The sequence below is a fragment of the Urocampus carinirostris genome, chromosome 2 (assembly GCF_059441175.1).
Source record: "Urocampus carinirostris isolate Australia breed hairy pipefish chromosome 2, RoL_Ucar_1.0, whole genome shotgun sequence".
Taxonomy (NCBI): domain Eukaryota; kingdom Metazoa; phylum Chordata; class Actinopteri; order Syngnathiformes; family Syngnathidae; genus Urocampus; species Urocampus carinirostris.
Window position 1 is genome coordinate 54,622,194 of NC_142350.1, and position 20,062 is coordinate 54,642,255.

General features: G+C 40.0%; 1 protein-coding gene across 1 annotated transcript; it reads left to right on the forward strand.

The window, feature by feature from the left end:
* The first annotated feature begins 1,724 nt into the window (after window positions 1-1,724).
* gtpbp10 (GTP-binding protein 10 (putative)) lies at window positions 1,725-18,217 on the forward strand. The gene is made up of 10 exons (XM_088328061.1): window positions 1,725-1,837; window positions 7,327-7,520; window positions 7,591-7,682; window positions 11,568-11,712; window positions 14,887-14,960; window positions 15,030-15,082; window positions 15,143-15,250; window positions 15,323-15,400; window positions 17,671-17,794; window positions 17,867-18,217. Exons 1-10 carry the CDS (start codon window positions 1,805-1,807, stop codon window positions 18,064-18,066), a joined length of 1,101 nt encoding a protein of 366 aa, XP_088184187.1. The 5' UTR covers window positions 1,725-1,804; the 3' UTR covers window positions 18,067-18,217.
* Window positions 18,218-20,062: the final 1,845 nt, after the last annotated feature.

The following is a 20,062-nucleotide window of genomic DNA, read 5'->3' on the forward strand; positions in this document are numbered from 1 at the left end:
GACGTGTACGACCTACAAGAAAATCTGTACGGAAAAACGCAAATTTGTCAATGATGGGTACCAGCCGGTAAATACCGACAATCACCAAACGGCAAATCAATCGAGTCAAAGGAGTTCGCCGCGGAAGCCTCTATCTCGGTATCGTTTTTTTTTTTCGTTGCAAACAAAGCGAGCGGTTTGATGCTACTGTGCGCATGCGTCTGCCGCCTAGGGATTTCCCATCATGCATCATTCTGAAAAAAAAATGGCATAAGATTGTTTTGTAAGGAAAAATACGACAGTTTGTACGTGCATGGAGCCGTGGAGGTTGACTGGTATGCAATACTGTCTTACCAAAAGTAATAATTTCACATCAAGCACAAAATGAATTAATAATTTATGTTAGAAATATATTATACAATATTATAATAGCCTTTATTTTTCTCTCAACAGTGAAACTTTCAACTCATTATGTTTAAATCTTTTATCCTTTACGATTTTGAAGTCAATCAACAAAGAATCCCCGAAAACAAGCAGCTCTTCAATGCTATAAACAAATTATAAAATAAAGGAACTTTTAATTATTTACAATTGAACTTTTACCCAATTAAGACAAACTACACAAATCCCATAAAAACTTCTAAGTCTAAGTTTGGCTCCCTTTCCTGTTTTGATTCATTTGTTTTTTTTATTCTTTTAACTTCTGTATTACACACTGTTCTACTCTACTTACGAATCATGGCTTGGGGGCCAGTTGCGGCCCGTGATCAATTTTTACTGGCCCGCAGCCTTTGTCAAAAATTAATAATATGTGGCCAGGAAGTAATGCTCACTGCGGTATGAAATAAATTTGTACAAAAGTAAAACATCACTATTTCACCAGGTGATGGCAGTAGCCCTTTGGCCACTATGCCTTTGGCTTTCTGTGAGAATTTTATCCCGTCCCATTTCCAACATGGTGACTGTAAACAAAAAAGGAAAGTTGACTGTGAGGGCCGTGGATTCCAGGACAAGTTGTCTGTTCTAAAAATCCCACTTTTAGTTTCATATTGGCTTTTTAAAAAAATGTTTATGATGCCGCATTATTCACTGATAAATCCAAACTGGAATGTTTCTATGCGAAAACATCTGTTTATTGTGAAGAGCTTAAAGAAAATAATGTATGAACACTCTAAAGGTTTCTGGTTCTTCTTTGCAGATCAATCTAGTCTGTGCAGCCTTTTGAGACTCCTTGGGATTAAGGGCTATGCAGATAAACATGACTTGACTTGACCTATGGAAATGTTCGTATTTTTTTCACCAAAATCCCAAAACAACTGTGTCTGCAACATTTGCAAAGAGACTAGCTGTTTTCAAAGAATATAATATCAAAAGGAACTGCCAGACGAAACATGCTGACTACAACAAGCTCACTGGAAATTAACGCTGTGAAAAGTGAAGCCACTGGAAGCTGCTCTAATGGCACAGCAGTGCTCTTTCATGAGCCCCAGAGAATCAAGTGAAAATGCTACAAAGGCAAGCTATGGAGTCACAAGCACTGCAAACCTTTCACGGAGGGTGAGTTTATGAAAGACTGTTCAAAGAATGAAACGCTGAATAGTCGGCCCCCCACATTTTCACTTTACCAAATCTGGCCCGCTTTCTGAAAAGTTTGGACACTCAACCCTAACCCGTCGCAAGCCTTCAAGAGAAAAAAAAATGTCTCGACTCTAAGAGTTGGCTCAAAAAGCCCTTACATTCGTGAACGACACACCCTTAGCGTCCTTTAGCTCACGCTCGGTAGCTGCTAGCATGCTAGCAGCCTGCACATAAACCTCCTGAAAAGATGGTCCAACTGTGTAGAATTTGCTTCCGTAAGGTAAATACTGCTCAAAAGTTGTATTTCGCACACAATTATACACGTTTGTTGGAGATAGCTATCTTCCAGAAGAAAAACCATGAGTTTTTAACAGCTTCGCAATGTTATTTTGGTAAAAACAACAACAGTATAGATACAATGCAAGTATTTCATCGTTGAAACAACCATTTTGTCTTTTGTTTAGCTCCATAAAAACAGCAATAAAATTAAGGTTCACTAAACTTTTTTGAAGTTTATAGCTCCTTTTTTTAATCACTGATTCGTGTAATTCTAAAATATAATTACTATCCCTCCATCCATCCATTATCTGCACCGCTTATCCTCAGTAGGGTCGCGGGGATGCTGGAGCCCATCCCAGCTATCTTCGGGCTGTGGGCAGGAGACACCCTGAACTGGTTGCCAGCCAGTCGCAGGGCATACCCCTTTCTAAATTGTTACTATTTTCTATATGTTATTCCTAAGGTTGTCATTATTATAAGCACGGCTTGGTCAACTATCAAAGCATCTGTCATATGTAAGGGCATAAGTAATTTACATACACAGTAATTTAAATAAAATATAGGAAGATTTGATCGTGTTTTTATAGTTAATAATCACGTCAATGGTTTCTCATGACATTTCGTAGAAAATCACAATGACTTATTTTAAGAACAGACCTCTGGGCTTCCTTGTACCCAAGGGTCGGTGACCCTGGTACTGTATATTCTACAACATGCGTCCAACCTGTTGGTATTTGATTGGAAATGTAACTATTTGTAAACCAAAAAAAAATTTGAGTTTTTTTCTAGTCATTTTAAATATGAGACACACAAAATTGATTTCAACAAGGTATCTGTGGATCCTTAAAGAGTCTTAAAAGGCATTGAATCTCATCTCATCTCATTAGCTGCACCGCCTATCCTCGACCCTGGTTGCGGGGGTGCTGGAGCCCATCCCAGCAATCATCGGGCAGTGGGCAGGGGACACCCTGAACTGGTTGCCAGCCAATCGCAGGGCACACAGGGACAGACAACTCGCTCGCTCATTCGCACCTAGGGACAATTTGGACCGGCCAATTCACCTGAAATGCATGTTTTTGGTATGTGGGAGGAAACCGGAGTGCCCGGAGGAAACCCACGCAAGCACGGGGAGAACATACAAACTCCGCACAGGAAGTCTGGAGCTGGATTTGAACCCACGCAGGAGGTTCCCAAGACATGAACTGTGCCGCACATGTGCTAACCACTGCGACGCCGTGCTGCCGGCATTGAATCTATTATTCTCAAAATAAGGCCATCAAAATTTCTTAAATCCAATTTTCGAAAGTTTTAATAACGTGAACATATTAGTATGATTTAGAATAGAATATATTAGAATAGAATACACCTTTATTGTCATTGTTACAAAATGGGTTAACATATTGTGACAACGAAATTGGGCATGACACTCCATGCTTTTGGCTTTCTGTGAGAATTTTAGCCCGTCCCATTTCCAACATGGTGACTGTAAATAAAAAAAGGAAAATTGACTGTGAGGGCCATTGATTCCAGGACAAGTTGTCTGTTCTAAAAATCCCACTTTTACATTTGTTTTAACTAAAAAGATTAAGTAACATTTATCAATTGTCTTTTTAATAAATCACCGATTTACATCCGGGGGGTGACCACAATAATGGAATTATGAAAACGTTGGGAAGCACGGCAGCGGAGTGGGTAGCGCGTCAAACCTTCGTGTGTGGAGTTTGCATGTTCTCACCATGCCTGCTTGGGTTTCCTCCGGGTACTCCGGTTTCCTCCTACATTCCAAAACCATGCATGTTAGGTTAATTGGCCGGTCCAAATTAACCCTAGGTGTGAATGAGTGAGTGAGTTGTCTGTCTCTGTGTTCCCTGCAGTTAATGAATGGATGAAAACGATGTTGTGCTTTCAGTCAGGCATTTCAGAGCAGACCAACAAAACACATAGCAATTTCGAACTGAGACGTTTACTTTGGACCCTGGGAATGTGTACATTCAATGAGAAGTGGCTGTTCCACGAACGTTTTTTTTTGCCATGGCTAAACGTTTTGCCCGGTAATGTGTACAGGGCGCGATGTACTGTGTGCAAAAAAGTATTTGTTTTTTGTTAAATGGTAATTGTTCTGCATTTATATAGCGCTTTTCAAGTCAATGAAGACTTCCCAAAGCGCTTTACAATGTGCTTCACACTTAACAATTCACACACACTCACACACTGATAGTATTGTCAGCCATGCAAGGCAACTACCTGCTTATTGGGGGCATTAGGGATTCAGTGTCTTGCCCAAGGACACTTCGACTTATAACACAGAGGAGCCGGGAATTGTTTCGTGTGTTTCAATTGTTTTTCTAGATTTGATTTCAAAAAGTCTTGAATTTGACTTGTCCTAAGCTGTAAAAACCCTGTATAACATTTGTCCAACCTGTTAGTACTTGACTGGGAATGTAAATATTTATAAACTAACATTTTGTTGAGGTTTTTTTTTTTTTCGGTTATCTTAAATATGAAAGATATAAAATTAATTACAACAGGGTTTCCGCGTATCCTTGAGAAGTCTTCAAAGGCATTTCATTCATTATTTCAATAATACAGGGATCAGAATTTTCCGCGGATCCGCGGATTTCCGCTGTTTTTGAACCCCAAAGGTCATTCCCGTAAATCGTCTAAATTCGATGAGAAAATATTTTGGGGGGGGTGAGGTATGATACGTGACTGTTTCATCACCCCAAGTTAGCAGTTAGAGAAAAATCGGCAAAAAGAAGCGCAGCGCATTAGATCTATAGCAAATAGATCGACTCCTACCATTGGTCGATAGGTTCGCTGATAACCAATCAGCGGAGCTTTTGTTCAGAGCATTGGCTTTCTCAAACATGGCGCTCCTTCCGGTCTTTTCAAACGGTGAAATGAGTGTTTGAAAAAGTAAATATGAAAATACTAAGAAAAGAAGAAGAGGCTTTTGTCTCCGAGATTGATAAAGGAATCAAGAATAAATTTAAGTGGTCATGGCTGGAGAAGACTGTCACAGTAAACGTTAAAATCGGCGCAAAGATCGAGGAAGTTACAGAAACTTTGAGCCAGTTCATCGCAAAGTGTGATGTTCCAGGGAAAGCAAAGTGTCTATACTTTGTCGATCTGATCAATTATGGTACGCGAGGTTGTGTGGCACTGATCGATCATGCTAAAATGAACAAGCACAAAGCAAAAATAGCTTGCAGGCGATCAAATTATGCACTCGGATCCGCATTTAAAATCGGCACTGAAACTAACAGTAACACCACCGGTTCAACATTATTGGCCTTTCCAAATCCTTCCACTTCAAATACTAGCAGCAGTCAACCACTGGTTCCCCTGTGTGACAGAAAATCCCAATCTGAGGTGTTTATAAATCTATTTATTTATGAAATGATTTTATCGTTTGTGTTTATACAATATTTAGAACAGGATAAACAAAATTTATGACATGTATTTTCTTTAAGCATGTTCAGTTTGTGCATTCTATTTTCAAATTAATGATGAATGGTTATTAATGTATATATTTTCATATATATTGTTGATTAGTAGCTAAATACAAGGTCCATCTTCATCATCAAAACACAACAACAATGGTGATGGTTGTAACATTGTAATCCCCCAATTGTTTTAAACATCTTAAAACTGAAAAAAATACATGGTTTCTGTTTTGTTGGATTTAATTCATTCTATTGCAATTTTCACATAGCAAATAAGATAAATGCTGTTGGACCCTGGCTATTTCAGCTGAAAATGAAAATCTCCATTCTGATCCCTGATAATAAGGTCTTCATTTGCATTAAAATGTTTTAAATCCGGGCAGCACGGCGGCGCAGTGGTTAGCGCGGGTGCGGCACAGTACTAAGGTCTTGGGAACCTCCTGTGTGGGTTAGCTACCGGACTTACTGTGCGGAGTTTGTATGTTCTCCCCGTGCTTGCGTGGGTTTCCTCTGGGCACTCCGGTTCCCTCCCACATTCCAAAGACATGCATGTTAGGTGGATTGGCCCGTCCGAATTGTCCCTAGGTGTGAATGAGCGAGCGAGTTGTCTGTCCCTTTGTGCCCTGCGATTGGCTGGCAACCAGTTCAGGGTGTCCCTTGCCCACTGCCCGATGATTGCTGGGATGGGCTCCAGCACCTCCGCGACCCTACTGAGGATAAGCAGTACGGCTAATGAGATGAGATGTTTTAAATCCAATTTTCGAAAGTGTTAAAATGTGGCATATTAATTTACTTTTTACATTTACTTTCGTGGCAATATCACGGGACCGCAGAAACGGAACTATCAAAACGGTTGTGTGGTTTCAGTCGGGCCTTTCAAGTAAATGCATGTTTTAGGTCTAGCCATAGTAACACATAGCAACTTCAGACAGTTATCTTTACTTTGGAACTTGTTCATTTTAGAAAAAGCTGTTTCAATTGTGTTTTTTTTTTTTCAATTTGGTCTCAAATTTGATTTTAAAGGGCATTCATTAAAAAAATCTTAAAGTCTTGAGTTTAACTTGCCTTAAGCCCTGTACAATATTGTTTCTTGTTTAGTATCCCCTGTAGGATTTTCTTTCTTAAGCTGAATCTATTTTTGGGAACATGATTTGATTTATGGCAATTTATTCAACTGTATATACTTTTAAACATTTGTGAATAAAGACACAAAAAATGACTTATAAATAAACATTGTACAGACCACAAAAAGTTCAAATGGAAATAAAGGTAAAATGTTCATCTTTCCAGGTAAAATGCTCTTTTGTTTAGCAGATCATTTTTACTCGGTCTAAATCTTTTTATTTTTTATATTGTTTTCAAAATGATTTTCAATAAAATAAAAATTGTTGACTTTTCTTAAAACCGTTACAATGAATAATATGTGAAATCGTAAATTGAGCTAACTAATCGGCCCTGATTTTGATTTTTTTTCTTCCATATATCTTTCCTTAATTTATGGCTAAAGAATTATTTTAGGTAAGACAGAAATAATACTTAAAAAAAGGCATGACTGACTAATATCCTTAATTTAAGTAAGTTTCATCTCCCGTATTTTATGATTTATAGTTGGATGTCTTTTAATAAAATAAGAAAAAATTCCATATAAGATAATTTTGCAAATTTGAGGCACCATTTCCCCCCCAAAAATTGAAAATATAGCAAAATGTAAAAAAGAAATGCTAACAGGACGATATATTTTGTGTAACCCTATTTCCTAACCTCTGAATAAGAAATAATAATATCAACTATATCTTACCTTAGCTACCCACAATGGTCGGTGGTTCGCGCCCCGGCCGAGTCATTCCTAAGACTTAAAAAGTGGTCGGCGGCGCCCTCTGTTGGCTGCGGCTGCATCGGCTCGCTACAACGGGTCAGGTGCAATCGACATTTCGTTCTGTGTACATTGTTACACAGAATGACAATACAAGGAAATTATTATTATTATTATTATTACAAGGATACTCAAAAAATGCGTTCCTTCTATGCCACGACTATTTTCCAGTATGGAAACTTTGTGGACAACTTGCGACTGTTTGTCCGAGGCGGATCCGGTGGAATGGGTTTACCTCGCCTAGGGGGCCACGGAGGAAAGGGCGGGGACGTTTGGGTGGTCGCCACAAAAGGCATGACCTTGAAAAAAGTCAAGGACAAGTACCCTCTAAAACGCTTTGCAGCCAACGCGGGAGCCAACAGCAGGTGAGATGTTTAAATGAGGATTTCTAAGTCCGTTTCATGTTTACTGTTTTCATTTCACGTTTTTCGACAGTGTGCGTTCCCTGAAAGGAGATCAGGGAGAAGACAAGGAGATCTTGGTCCCTGTGGGCATCTCCATCACCAGTGACAAAGGGATCATACTTGGTGGGTGAAAAGACTTCTTGTTTCTTGAAAACATCACAGTAGACCTCCTGGAAACGACATGAATTATCTTTCCAAAAATTTAGGCCATTATTAAGTATTTTTGCACTCTTCAGACAAGGAACTCTAATAGTCATCCATATCAGTAGGTAGCAGTAGATTTTTATATAGTTTTCATGTTCTAATTATCTTCTTTTGAGGTAGCACAGTGCATTTAATAACCTAATTTGTTTAGCAAAGCAATTTAAGATTGCACTGTAAAAAATAAAAACATAAAGTACATCATTCTTTTTTGTATTAAGTATTATTTTCTTTTTATATAGTAATTATCTGCTTATGAGGTAGTACAGTAAAATATTTGACATAACTTCATTTTCAAACATTTTGACGGATGGTGTGCCACAGAACTTTTTTATAAATAAAAGTGTACTTTGGTTCAAAAAGCCTTGAAAAACACTGAGTTATACGATTAAAATGTCTATCCATGTTGTATATTTGGACTGGTGTAAAATGACAGCTCTGTTGGATATTAAAAAAATGTTGTGCGAGTCATTAATCTTGCTGTGGCACACTGATTTACAAGGAAATTTGAAAGTGGCACTCCGCACCGAAAAGGTTGCTGTCCCCTGGTACACAGTAATGACTACTTATGTGTAAAATAAGTGCGTATGATTAAATAGAATTATAAATAATCGTTGGGCAACACAGCCTTTCAACTCCCTCCACAGATGTTCTATGGGGTGGAGATCTGGAGACTGAATAGGCCACTCCAGGACCTTATAATGCTTCTTACGAAGGCACTCCTTCGTTGCCCTGGGATCATTGTCATGCTTTAAGACCCAGACACGTCTCATCTTCAATGCCATTGCTGATGGAAGGAGATTTTCACTCAAAATCTCTTGATACACGGCCCCGGATGCAATTCAATGTTCTAAGTCCTCCAAACACGAGACGTTTTTTTTTTTTACCATAACACATTCTCCCAGTCTTTTTCTGAATCATCCAGATGCTCTAGTGAACCGCAGACGGGCCTGGAAGTGCACTGGCTTTAGCATGTGGACACTTATGGCCGTGCAGGATTTGAGTCCCTGGCGGCACATTGTGTTACAGATAGTAGCCTTTGTTTTTGTGGTCCCAGCTCTCTGTGGGTTGTTTATCTTGTTTGATAATCTCAAGCATTGTTTTCATGGTTATCATGTTTCTGGTTGGTTCATAATGTGGCAATGCAAACCGATAGCAGACCAGATTTTTATTCATAATTTGGAGCATTAGCAGGCAGTTATCTTGGAAAAGTTAACACTGCAATGTTTGAATTGTATGCGTTTTTCTCCAACCCAAATTTGTTGATGTTGTATTGTGGGGAAATTGCTTTTAAGAGGGGCCTAAAAACATGATTCCAAACTGTAAAGTAAAATGTTGTAGGGCGGTATCAATGTACCTGGGGTTTCTACTGTATTTCATTTTTCCCATCTGTGACGCATGCAGTTCATTGTTATAGATCTATAACAAGGGTGGGCAATTAATTTTTATCAGGGGCCGCATGAGAAACCTGAATTGTGTCAGAGGGCCACCAACTTTCTTTCATTGTAAAATGCTCAAATTAAATATTTTGTATAGCTGATGCTGATAATCAGAAGAATATAGCACTCTGTAAATATTTATATTAGGCTATGTGAAATTGTGGTGTATTGGTTAAATAAGAAAAACAATCATTGAACCAGTGCAATTTATTTTTAACTTGTTAATTTCCACAAACAATAACTTGTAATGTTCTCCACCTCATGTTACCTCTTCAGTGAGAATAATCCAGTCTGTTCTGGGCTTGAACAAGGGCATTGAAATCTGGCGGAATGTCTGAAGTGGCTATGCGAAGGACAGCTGAAAGGTGGTCATCAGTCATAGAGGATCTATGTTTGGATTTATTAAACTTCATAACTGAGAATGTCTGTTCACAATGATAGGTAGATCCAAAGAGGACTAGGATCCTCTGAGCATGCTTCCTCAGGTGTGGAAAGTTCTCCTCTTTGAGGGAGGAGTAAAAATCCAGCAGTGAGACTGACTTGAAGTGATCTGCCAGAAGTGTGTCAGACTGCAGATCTATGAGTTCCATCTGCACTTCACTTGGCGCATCATCCACACTGCAGTTGAAGGGAGAAGAGACCATGTGCATTTCACTCTCAAGAGTTTTGAAATCGACTTGAAAACTCTGCATGCAATGTTTCTAACATGGTTGAGTACTTTTGGAGGTGATCGCCTGATCTTTTGGCTTCTTTAAGTGTTGGCAAGTGGGTCAGAATGTTGTCCTTCACTTGGCTTGAGAGAAGCTGCAGTTTTCTCATAAAAGCCTTCACTGCACTGTACATCTCATGCACAAAAAGGCCCTTGCTCTGCAGTTTGACATTAAGTTCGTTCATTAGTGCAGTCACATCCACAGTGAATCCGAGGTCTGCCAACCAGTCTTCATCTGAAAGTTCTGAGACGTCATGACCTTTCTGAACACAGAACTCCTGAATCTGGTCTCTCAGGTCCCAGACACTTTTCAGAATTTTGCCAAGGCTGAGCCACCTAACAGTGCAGTGATACCTTATGTCACCATGTTCAGCCTCATTTTCCTCCAACAAAGCAACAAACTGTCTGTGATTTAAAGCTCTCGCTCTGATGAAGTTAACTATTTTAGTGACAGAATCAACAACATGTTTCATTTTTAACACTGTCTTACACAACACTTCCTGATGTATGATACAATGCAAAAATGTCAATTTCTGATCAGGGTTCATTTCTGTCACTTTATCCTGCATTCTCTTTAAAAGTCCAACATTTTTCCTCGACAAGATTTGGACAACCATCTGTTGTCACACCTGCAAGCTTGTTCCATTTCAGTCCTAACATGTCCATACATGCATTTACCTCTCTGAACAAGTCATTACCTGTGGTTGTCCCTTTTATTGACTACATGGCTGCCAACTCCTCCGTGATTTGAAAGTCCGCGGTTATCCCACGTAAGAAGATGAGCAGCTGGGCGGTGTCACGTACATCGCAGCTCTCATCCAAAGCCAGAGAAAAAAAGTCAAAGTCGGCCGCTCTTTTCTTCAGCTGAAGCTCTAAATTTCCCGCGATGTCCTCAATCCGCCTCGTTACAGTGCGTCGGGAGAGTGAAACGTTCTCAAACGCGCCCTTTTTTTCTGGGCACATCAGCTCAGCAGAGTCCAATAAACACTCCTTAATAAACTCTCCGTCGGAAAAAATGCCTTACTTTTTCTGGCGATTTTATGAGAAATTACATAACTTGTCCTGACGGCTGCATCTCTGGAAGTGTGAAGTTTAGTGAAAAAACCTTGTTGGGTTTGTAGTTTTGCAAGCAACGCATCAGACTCCCTTGCACGCTCTTCACCAGACAGGTTTCTGTATTCATCTTCATGCTTGGTCGTGTAGTGGCGATTCAAATTATATTCTTTAAACACAGCAACCTGTGTACCACAGACTAAGCACACTGCTTTACCTTTAATTTCTGTAAAGAAATATTTGGCAGTCCATGTCTTGTTGAAAATACGGCATTCGTTATCAACTTTTCTTTTCTTGGGGTGTGCCGACATCTTGAGGGTACCCTGGCGAACAGTATCACCTTCACTCACTCAAGTGTATACGCGCGTGAAGGCGCTACGTCTGTGACGTGCATATGTAGTCAAAATAAAATTTCAAAATAAAAGTTTTAAAAAATTGTTTAATTTATGGTGTTTATGATTGGTCTTACGCAGGCCGGACAGGGACGTACAAAGGGCCGGATGTGGCCCGCGGGCCGTAATTTGCCCAGGTCTGATCTATAAGAACCTCAAATGGAAAAACAAATAATTTGATTATTCATGGTTTGTCTTTCTGTTCCCGCAAAAGGAGACTTGAATGCGGAGGGCGATCGCGTGCTGGTGGCCAAAGGAGGCCGCGGTGGCACTTTCAACTCCAATTTCTTGCCAAATACTGGCCAGTCCCGACAAATCCGACTGGACCTCAAACTCATCGCCGACGTCGGCCTGGTGGGGTGAGTGCTGATATTGGAGTTGGTCCATTGTATGGAGGACCAATCCTGCCAGATGTAGAAATTGATGTATATATGAATAAATACCAACACATATATGCCATATAGATAAATGTACGGATAAATAGATCAGGGTGCCTCAGGGGATGGGTGGTTAGCGCGTTAGCCCCGCAGTTCTGAGGTCTCAGGTTCAAATCCAGCTACTGGCCTCACTGTGTGGAGTTTGTATGGTCTCTCCTTGCCTGGGAGCATTTCCTCCGCAAAAGATGGATGGATGGATAAATAAACCACACAATACTTAAATAAATGACATACATGCAACATTTTTATTTATTCGTATATTTTGTTATTTAATTGTTTTTTTTTTTTTGTTTTTTTTTGGGGGGGGGGGTATTTATTTGTGGATTTATTTTTTCCTGTATTTTGTGGTCTACATTGTGGTCTATTTTGTCATGTATTTTGTTGTGTATTTATTTTGCAGTGTATTTTACTGAGTAGTTTGTGTCAAGACCAGAACAGAGACAGGACCCACTTGCGTTGCGTTTCTCACATGTTTTATTGGAAGAAAGATAAAGGGTTGCGCCCACGATCCGGTGATTGCTGGACGTGGGAAACGGGTCACTTTGAACGCTTAAGTCAATCTTCGGTGGCGAGCGATGGTGGTGTCGGGAACGAAAAAACGGGTCAGTAGCCGTGACAGGAGAGCAAAAACATGGTTGGGTCGTAAGCGAGTCATAAGCCAGGAAAGTAGAGTAGACGTGGTCAGGGACAAAAAGAGGTCGAAAGCCTGGACGGGAGAGTAGACGTGGTCAGGATCAAAAACGGGTTGAAGCCGGGGGACAGACAGGGGCAAAAAACAGGTGGGAGTCAGAGTCGAAAAAAGGCTTGCCTAGTGTCAACCGAGGTCCGCAGACGGACTGACAAAAGGGGACAGATAGGAGAGGGGTTAAATAGGACAGGGAGCTAATCAAAGTCCTAGGCAGTTGGCGCCAAAGGAGCGGGCACAGGTGATTCTCATCAGTAATCATGACAAGTTTGTGTTTTATTTTGTCATGTTCATTAGTGTTTTTTGCCGTATATTTTCTCAGGTATTCCGTCGTGTACTTATTTTGTTGAGTATTCTGTCAGGTTTATTTTGTCATGAATTTTGTCAAGTTTTTGTCGTGTATGAGGGGGCGGGTCATACTATCTGAGCTTTTCACCTGTTGGTTGATCGGGGAAGTAGCTGATTTGTTCATCATTGATCAACCAAAACGTGAAAAGCTTACCTGGTTAGACCTTACCCCTCGTTTGAATGACATTTCGTTGTGACAAAATACACGATAGAATAAATACCAAAATAAATGAAAGACCAAATAAATGACAAAATGCATAAATAAATCATTATATATTTAGGTATGATGTGATTTAGCCTAGATGGTAAGGCGCCCGCTTTGAGACTGGGAGGTCGCTGGTTCGCGCCTCGGCCAAGTCATACCTAAGACTTATAACATTGGTAAAAATGGCGGCGCCCTCTGTTGGCTGCGGCTGCATCGGCTCGCTACAACGGATCAGGTGTATCGACATTTCGTTCTGTGTACATTGTTACAAAGAATGACAATACAAAGGAAATTATTATTATTATTATTATTATTATTATTATTTATTTGCGTTCATTTATTTCATATACAGGGTTCCCATGGGGCCTTGAAACCTTGAAAAAAAATCTTACATTTTATAACAGCAAATTAAGGCCTTCAATATAGTTTATTAGTCTTAAATTTAATTATCAAATATCAGAATTTTTTCCCTGTCTTATGTACGTGATAGAGCTAACAACTGTATAATTAACTAAAGTAAGGAACGTTGTGTCGTAAAATTATGATTCGTTTTCTCCAACTTTATTGATCTCCGGCCGATACATGCAATGTGTCAGTCGGAAATTCCAGATTTCCGTGTTTTCGAAAATGACCCGTTGAGGTTGAGTGTTTTTGAGTTTAAGTAGCTTCAGGCTGTACTAGGAAATGGCCCAGCACACCATATTGCAGGGGTCGGGAACCTTTTTGACTCAAAGAGCCATAAAAGCAAAAAATATTAATTTTATTTTGGGAAAGAGCCACACCATATATTACAAAATTGCTAAACCCGAACCCCAGACAAAAGCTTAGTCTTCAGCACATTTATTTTTGATGATTTGATAAAAATTATGAAAAGAGAATAATGCCAGAGCCCCTGTCCCAAAATCAACAAACATACCACTTTAAAATTGTCTCTTTCTTGCAATTACTCAAGATCGGTTAAACTCCTTTTGACCCTTTTTTTCATACATATTGGTTTCAAAACCAGATGCAAGTTGTTATTGTGTAAAAACGTCACAACATTCTGCAAATAGGGAGCCTGATGAGCTCACTTTTGGCGCAGATGGCGTAGGGCGAGAGATGGGAGGGAGTGCTTGCGCTTTTTGCATGGCTCCACCCATCCCTCCCACTCACCCAATCAAAAGACTAAGTTCTCTTCCGGTGTTTTGGCGTATTTACAGTGTGTTCTGTGGATTCATCATAAGGTATCTGAACACTGAACACAGATTATATAGTGAACTTTTATATAAATGATTCTTTAGCGTTGTACAGCCAAAACAAGTTTTTTTCCCCCCTTTTTTGTGTGACACCTTGACTGTAAATTGTAGTGAAAAACGTGCCCTATATATACTGCGAAGTAACGCCGTGACACTTAGCTCTGGATTGGCTTTGCGTGTACCTGAATGGGACGAACAACTCAAGTTTCGAATAGGATGGAGAAATTTTGCATGCAATCAAATTTGTCTCTGAGCCATAGATATTCATAGAAAGAGCCATATATGGCTCGCGAGCCATAGGTTCCCGACCCCTGCCATATTGTATTATTTTAAAAAGTGATTACTAGTCCCTTTCTTATGCAGTTATTCTGACATATTCTTTTGCATTATTTCATTAATGTATGTAGGTGTGAGATATGTCTTAAGGTTCATCGGACCTGGTCTCCAAAAGGTCTTAGAAAGTCTTAAATTTGAATGGGGAAATCATGGGGGGAACCCTGTATATGGCATATATTTGTAGGTGTTTATGTATTTATTTATTCATTTATTTTTCTATACGAAAAGATCGGTCATCCATACTTTTGTTTCCACTGGGTCCCAACTTGGTCTTTTCTATTCTTCAGGTTTCCAAATGCGGGGAAGTCGTCTCTGCTAAAAGCCTTGTCCAATGCAACTCCACAGATTGCTAGCTACCCTTGTGAGTGCAGAAGTCCTAAATGAGAGAAATTGAGTTATCATAAGAGATTTTAATCATGTTTCTCTTCAGTCACTACATTGATGCCGCAGATCGGTAAATTAATGTACGAGGACCACAAGCAGGTGTGAGAGAAACCTCATTCGAGTTTTGAGTCTGTGATGATGTGCCTTTTACTGGTCTAGATTTCTGTGGCGGATCTCCCGGGCTTGATTGAAGGCGCTCACATCAACAAAGGAATGGGACACAAGTTCCTCAAGCACGTGGAGAGAACCAAGCAGCTCCTGTTTGTGGTTGGTGAAACACGAATCACTCGATTTGAGTTCATGAGTGAACATTTCGTCGGTACATCTTTGGTTTTCTAGGTGGACGTTTGCGGGTTCCAGCTCGCGAATCAGACGCCGTTCAGGTCAGCGTTCGAGGCCGTGCAGCTGCTCACAAAGGTCACGCTCGCTAAGTTTTTATTTTTCACCTTTGAATTGATCACTGACATTTCCAATCGTTCAACGAATCAAGGAATTTTTTGGGGAGTGGGAAAATAATGGCATAATCACACCGTCACCAGGTGAAGTCTAAACTAAGGTCTTGTTTGAAAAGGAGAGTTTTGTTTTGAAAGCATCCATCCATCCGTTATCTGCACCATTTATCCTCAGTAGGGTAGCGGGGGTGCTGGAGGCCATCCCAGCTACTCGGGCAGTGGGCAGGAGACACCCTGAAATGGTTACCAGCCAGTCGCAGGGCACACAGAGACAACTCACTCGCTCATTCACACCTAGGGACAATTTGGACCGGCCAATTAACCTAACATGCAAGTTTTTGGAATGTGGGAGGAAACCCACGCAAGCACGGGGTGAACATGCAAACTCCACACGAGATTGCTGGATTTGATCCCATAACCTTAGAACTGTGCTGCAGACGCACTAACCACTTATCCACCGTGGCGCCCGTTCTTGCTAATTATAAACTGGCTAGGAAAGCGAGCTCTGTTGTGGGCAAAGAGCTGGACAGCCTAACAACAGTAGCTGAGAGACGAGCACTGAAAAAGCTGAGGTCAATCATGGACAATCCATCGCATCCACTACACAGCATTATCTCCAGACAGAAGAGCAGTTTCAGCGACAGACTGCTGTCACTGTCTTGTACTACGGACAGACTGAAGAGATCTTTTCTTCCTCATGCCATGAGGCTCTTTAACTCCACCCGGCAGAGTAAAGGCCCACATTAAACCACACCACCTACATTGGATATTACCGAATCTTACTGCAATATGTATTCTGTGAAGCACTATTTAGTTACTCTATATAACACGCTACAGTGGGCATTTGCACGTCACACTGGGTATTTGTATATTGTATTCTTTTGGCTTTATTATTGTACTGTTCTCAGCTCAGGGATGCTGCTGGAAATGTGAATTTCCCTTCGGGGATGAATAAAGTATCTATCTATCTATCTATCTATCTATCTATCTATCTATCTATCTATCTATCTATCTATCTATGATGATCGTAGGTTCTGTCTGTTGTCTTCACTGGGACAGAATGATGAATGATGTCCTAACAGCACTCACCATGACTTTTTTTTGTTTGTTTTGTTTTTTAATAAAACTTTGTTGAAAGTGAATTACAAAATATTGTTTGCTAATTAAAATAATGTTTTCATTAGATCATTTATTTATATGATCAAATATTTACTACAACGTTGTTCCTATACAATTTTAATATTTTATCTAAATGTCAAATTTTCCTTTTACTGTATTTTCCCAACTATAAGGCACACCAGGTTAAAATGAGCACCACCCAAAAATAGTCTTTAAGACGTACATTTTTCACATATAGGGCGCATGGAATCAAAACTACATTAAGAGTTACTGAAGATATTACCATGTAACTTTTGCGCATTGTATACACTCACGATACATATTAGTGCATTGATTGGCCAGTCGATAAATGTTGCTGACCAAGATCACAAAACATGAATGCAACGAGAATTGAACCTAGGTTGCGGCTTTGAGAGCGTCAAAACTTAACCACTAGACCACCAGTGATACATATGTCGCTCTACAAGGCGTTAGATTGTATCTCTTTATCACAGGTAGCAGCAGAGGTAGTCGGTTCGACTCCGAGCTTTTCCGAGTTAAATGTCAAAGTGTCCTTGGGCAAGACATTGAACCCCTCATGTCCCCAATAGGCAGGTAGGCGCCTTGCTTGGGTCACTCTGGCTATATCTGTGTGAGTGTGTGTGTGTGAATAGGTAAGTGTGTATTACATTATTACATTGTAAAGTGCTTTGGGAAGTCTTCATTGACTTGAAAAGTGCCATATAAATGAAGACTATTTACTATTTAGAAAAATAGTGTGATAGTGAGATAAAATAAGGCCTTTTTTATGTTGCCTGTATCACTTTTTTGGCACTTTTACCACCGCTACCCAGCGTCTATTCCGGTCTTGCATTTTTGGTCTCTGCTTTTCCACTGATCATTGCAAAAAATATGGTAGTATACCATAAAACCGCGCGTAGTATCACAAATACATACTGTATGCATTTCAAAATGTATTCATATATAAGGTGCACCGGAATATTAGGCGCACTTTCAAATTTCTGGCCAATTTGGCTTTTTCAGGTGTGCCACTTAGTCCAGAAAATACGGTATTTATTTATTTATAACTTCTTTTTAAAGGGGATCCACTCATCTATGTATTTTTTTGCTCTACAGGAATTGGAATTGTACAAGGACGAGCTTGTGAGCAAACCGGCTGTACTGGCGGTCAACAAGATGGACCTGCCGGATGCAGACTACAAATTACAAGAGCTGAAAGAGCAACTCCTCAACCCGGAAGGTGAGCATTTTGGTGAGGGTTTTTTTTTTTTTGGGAGAAATTCTTTAAAAAAACAACATCTTTTCGGTGCAGAGTTCTTCCATACGTTGCCTGACAACATGATACCAAAGAAACACAGGGTGTTCAAGCACGTTGTGAGCATCTCAGCCGCCACCGGGTTCGGTGTGGACCGACTTAAAGAACTCATCCGGGAGTCGCTAGAGGAAGAAGCCTCAGAGGCCGAAGAGGAGCTCCGGCAACAAAAATTGCAGCTTCTGAGGCAGAACTTATAAAAATCGCATGTCACCAACATGGACTATTTATGGACTCTCTGTGGTAGAATTCAAACAAGGATTAGTGCACTTGTGTCAGACTCATGGCGGTGGTTCAAATGTCTGAGCGCCTAAAAATAAACAGGTCAACAAGCGCGTTGACCAAAAACTACATTTCCCACAATGCCCCTTGACTACGATCTCCGTGGATCAGCACCATTACACACTAGCAGTTACATTTACCCTGATACATTTAGTTGAGTCGATTTTGGGACTTCTTTTACTTTTAGGAGTATTTTAATTCACTATACTTTTGACTTTTACTTGAGTGTGATATGTGAAGAAGAAACTGTACTCAGGGATGTGATTTTTCCGCTAATTCGCGGAATTCCGCTTTTTTTATCTCCAAAAATAAAATTTTAAAATTTCCGATTTTTTAAGTGGTAAAAAATCCGATTTCGTCTCTACAGCATTCCATTTTAGTGTTTCCGTAACTGAAATGAAACGTACTTGCGATCGGTTGAAGTCTCCGTGTTGACCAATAAACGCGCTTGTTATAAAGGCATAGGAGTATGCCATTGTTCATTTCTCACACGTTTTTGCCGGGTGTTTAAAGAAAGATGTCCGTGATCGAACGCAAAGATGCTCCGCGAGTTAAAGAAATTGATAAGATCGTAAAAAACAAGTTTCGATGGGACTGGTTAGAGAAGGAATTATCTACAAATGTTGGAAAGAAGACTGAGACGAATTTGTTCAGTGACTTTATTCGGAAGATCGATCGTGCCGGGAAAGCGCTTTGCATTTGATGCCATGATACCATTGTCTATGGTGGGAGAGGTTTCAAAGCTCTTGAAAGTCACGCAAAGAGCAAAAAACACGTGAAAGAACTCCAGTCAAGAACAACAAATGATTCCATCGCCGGAAGTTTCGGTGCCCAAACGAAAACTCCAAAACTTTACGGCCTCCATCCCTTATTGACATCACAATCGGAAGCGGTAATAGAGAGACGTGATCCACCCCAACAACCTGTACCAGTTGCTGATAGAGTCGTGAATTTTGAGGTAGGTGGTAAACTTTTCAAATTTATTTGACAGTTTTCCCCTTTTTTTCGAAAATATTATAACGTAATAAAAATGGCCATAAATATTTAACAATTACAATAATATATTTTCATGTGTACATTACACCAACACTTTACTGTAGGGCCTATAATTATTGTATTTTCATTTATAGATAACATTTTCTGCTATAACAAAGACATTTGTGGTATGTTCTAATATGAGTTACTTTTCATTTGGTCATGATACAATTATTTCTTCATGAAATTTGAACTCTTCAACATAATTTATGTGTTAACTTAGTAATCACATTAGTTAGATATGATGATATTCTCAGTGATAGTTTTTAAAAGCAAAGGCAGTCCAATGTTTTTTAATGTGACTGATTTTGAGTTGACTTAAACTGTAATTTTATATGGGATAGTTCAATATACATTGAAAATTTATGCTGTTGTTTTGTCTATTTCTTTGTCATCTGAGTGCATTGAAAGTACTTAAAAACACGGAAAACCCATGAGCTCCGGGGGGCTTCGCCCCACTTGTCCCCCCACCAGGGCACTGCCCTGGACCTAGCTGGGTGCCCGTGGTCCCCAGACCCCCGGCTAATTTTCAGATAATTTCACTTTGGTCAAATCACATCCCTGTGTACTGTTACTCCGCTACATTAGGCTACATTGAACCCGTTACTTAGATCCCCTCGTGGTAACTGTGTCTCTGTCTCTGCTAAGGCGCATTTATTATTTCAGAACTGGATGCTCTCTTGGCACGTGATTGCATTCAACTTCAGAAGCACGCAAAATTATCTTGAGGCCTTCACGCATGAGTCACGTTTCTCTTATTTAGATTTGACCGGTGACCCAAACAACCACCAGGTGGCACTTGTGAGCAAGATTGGGAAGTTATTTTACTGGACTGTATGCGCAATGTATATAGCTGAAGTTTCACACATACGCACACAT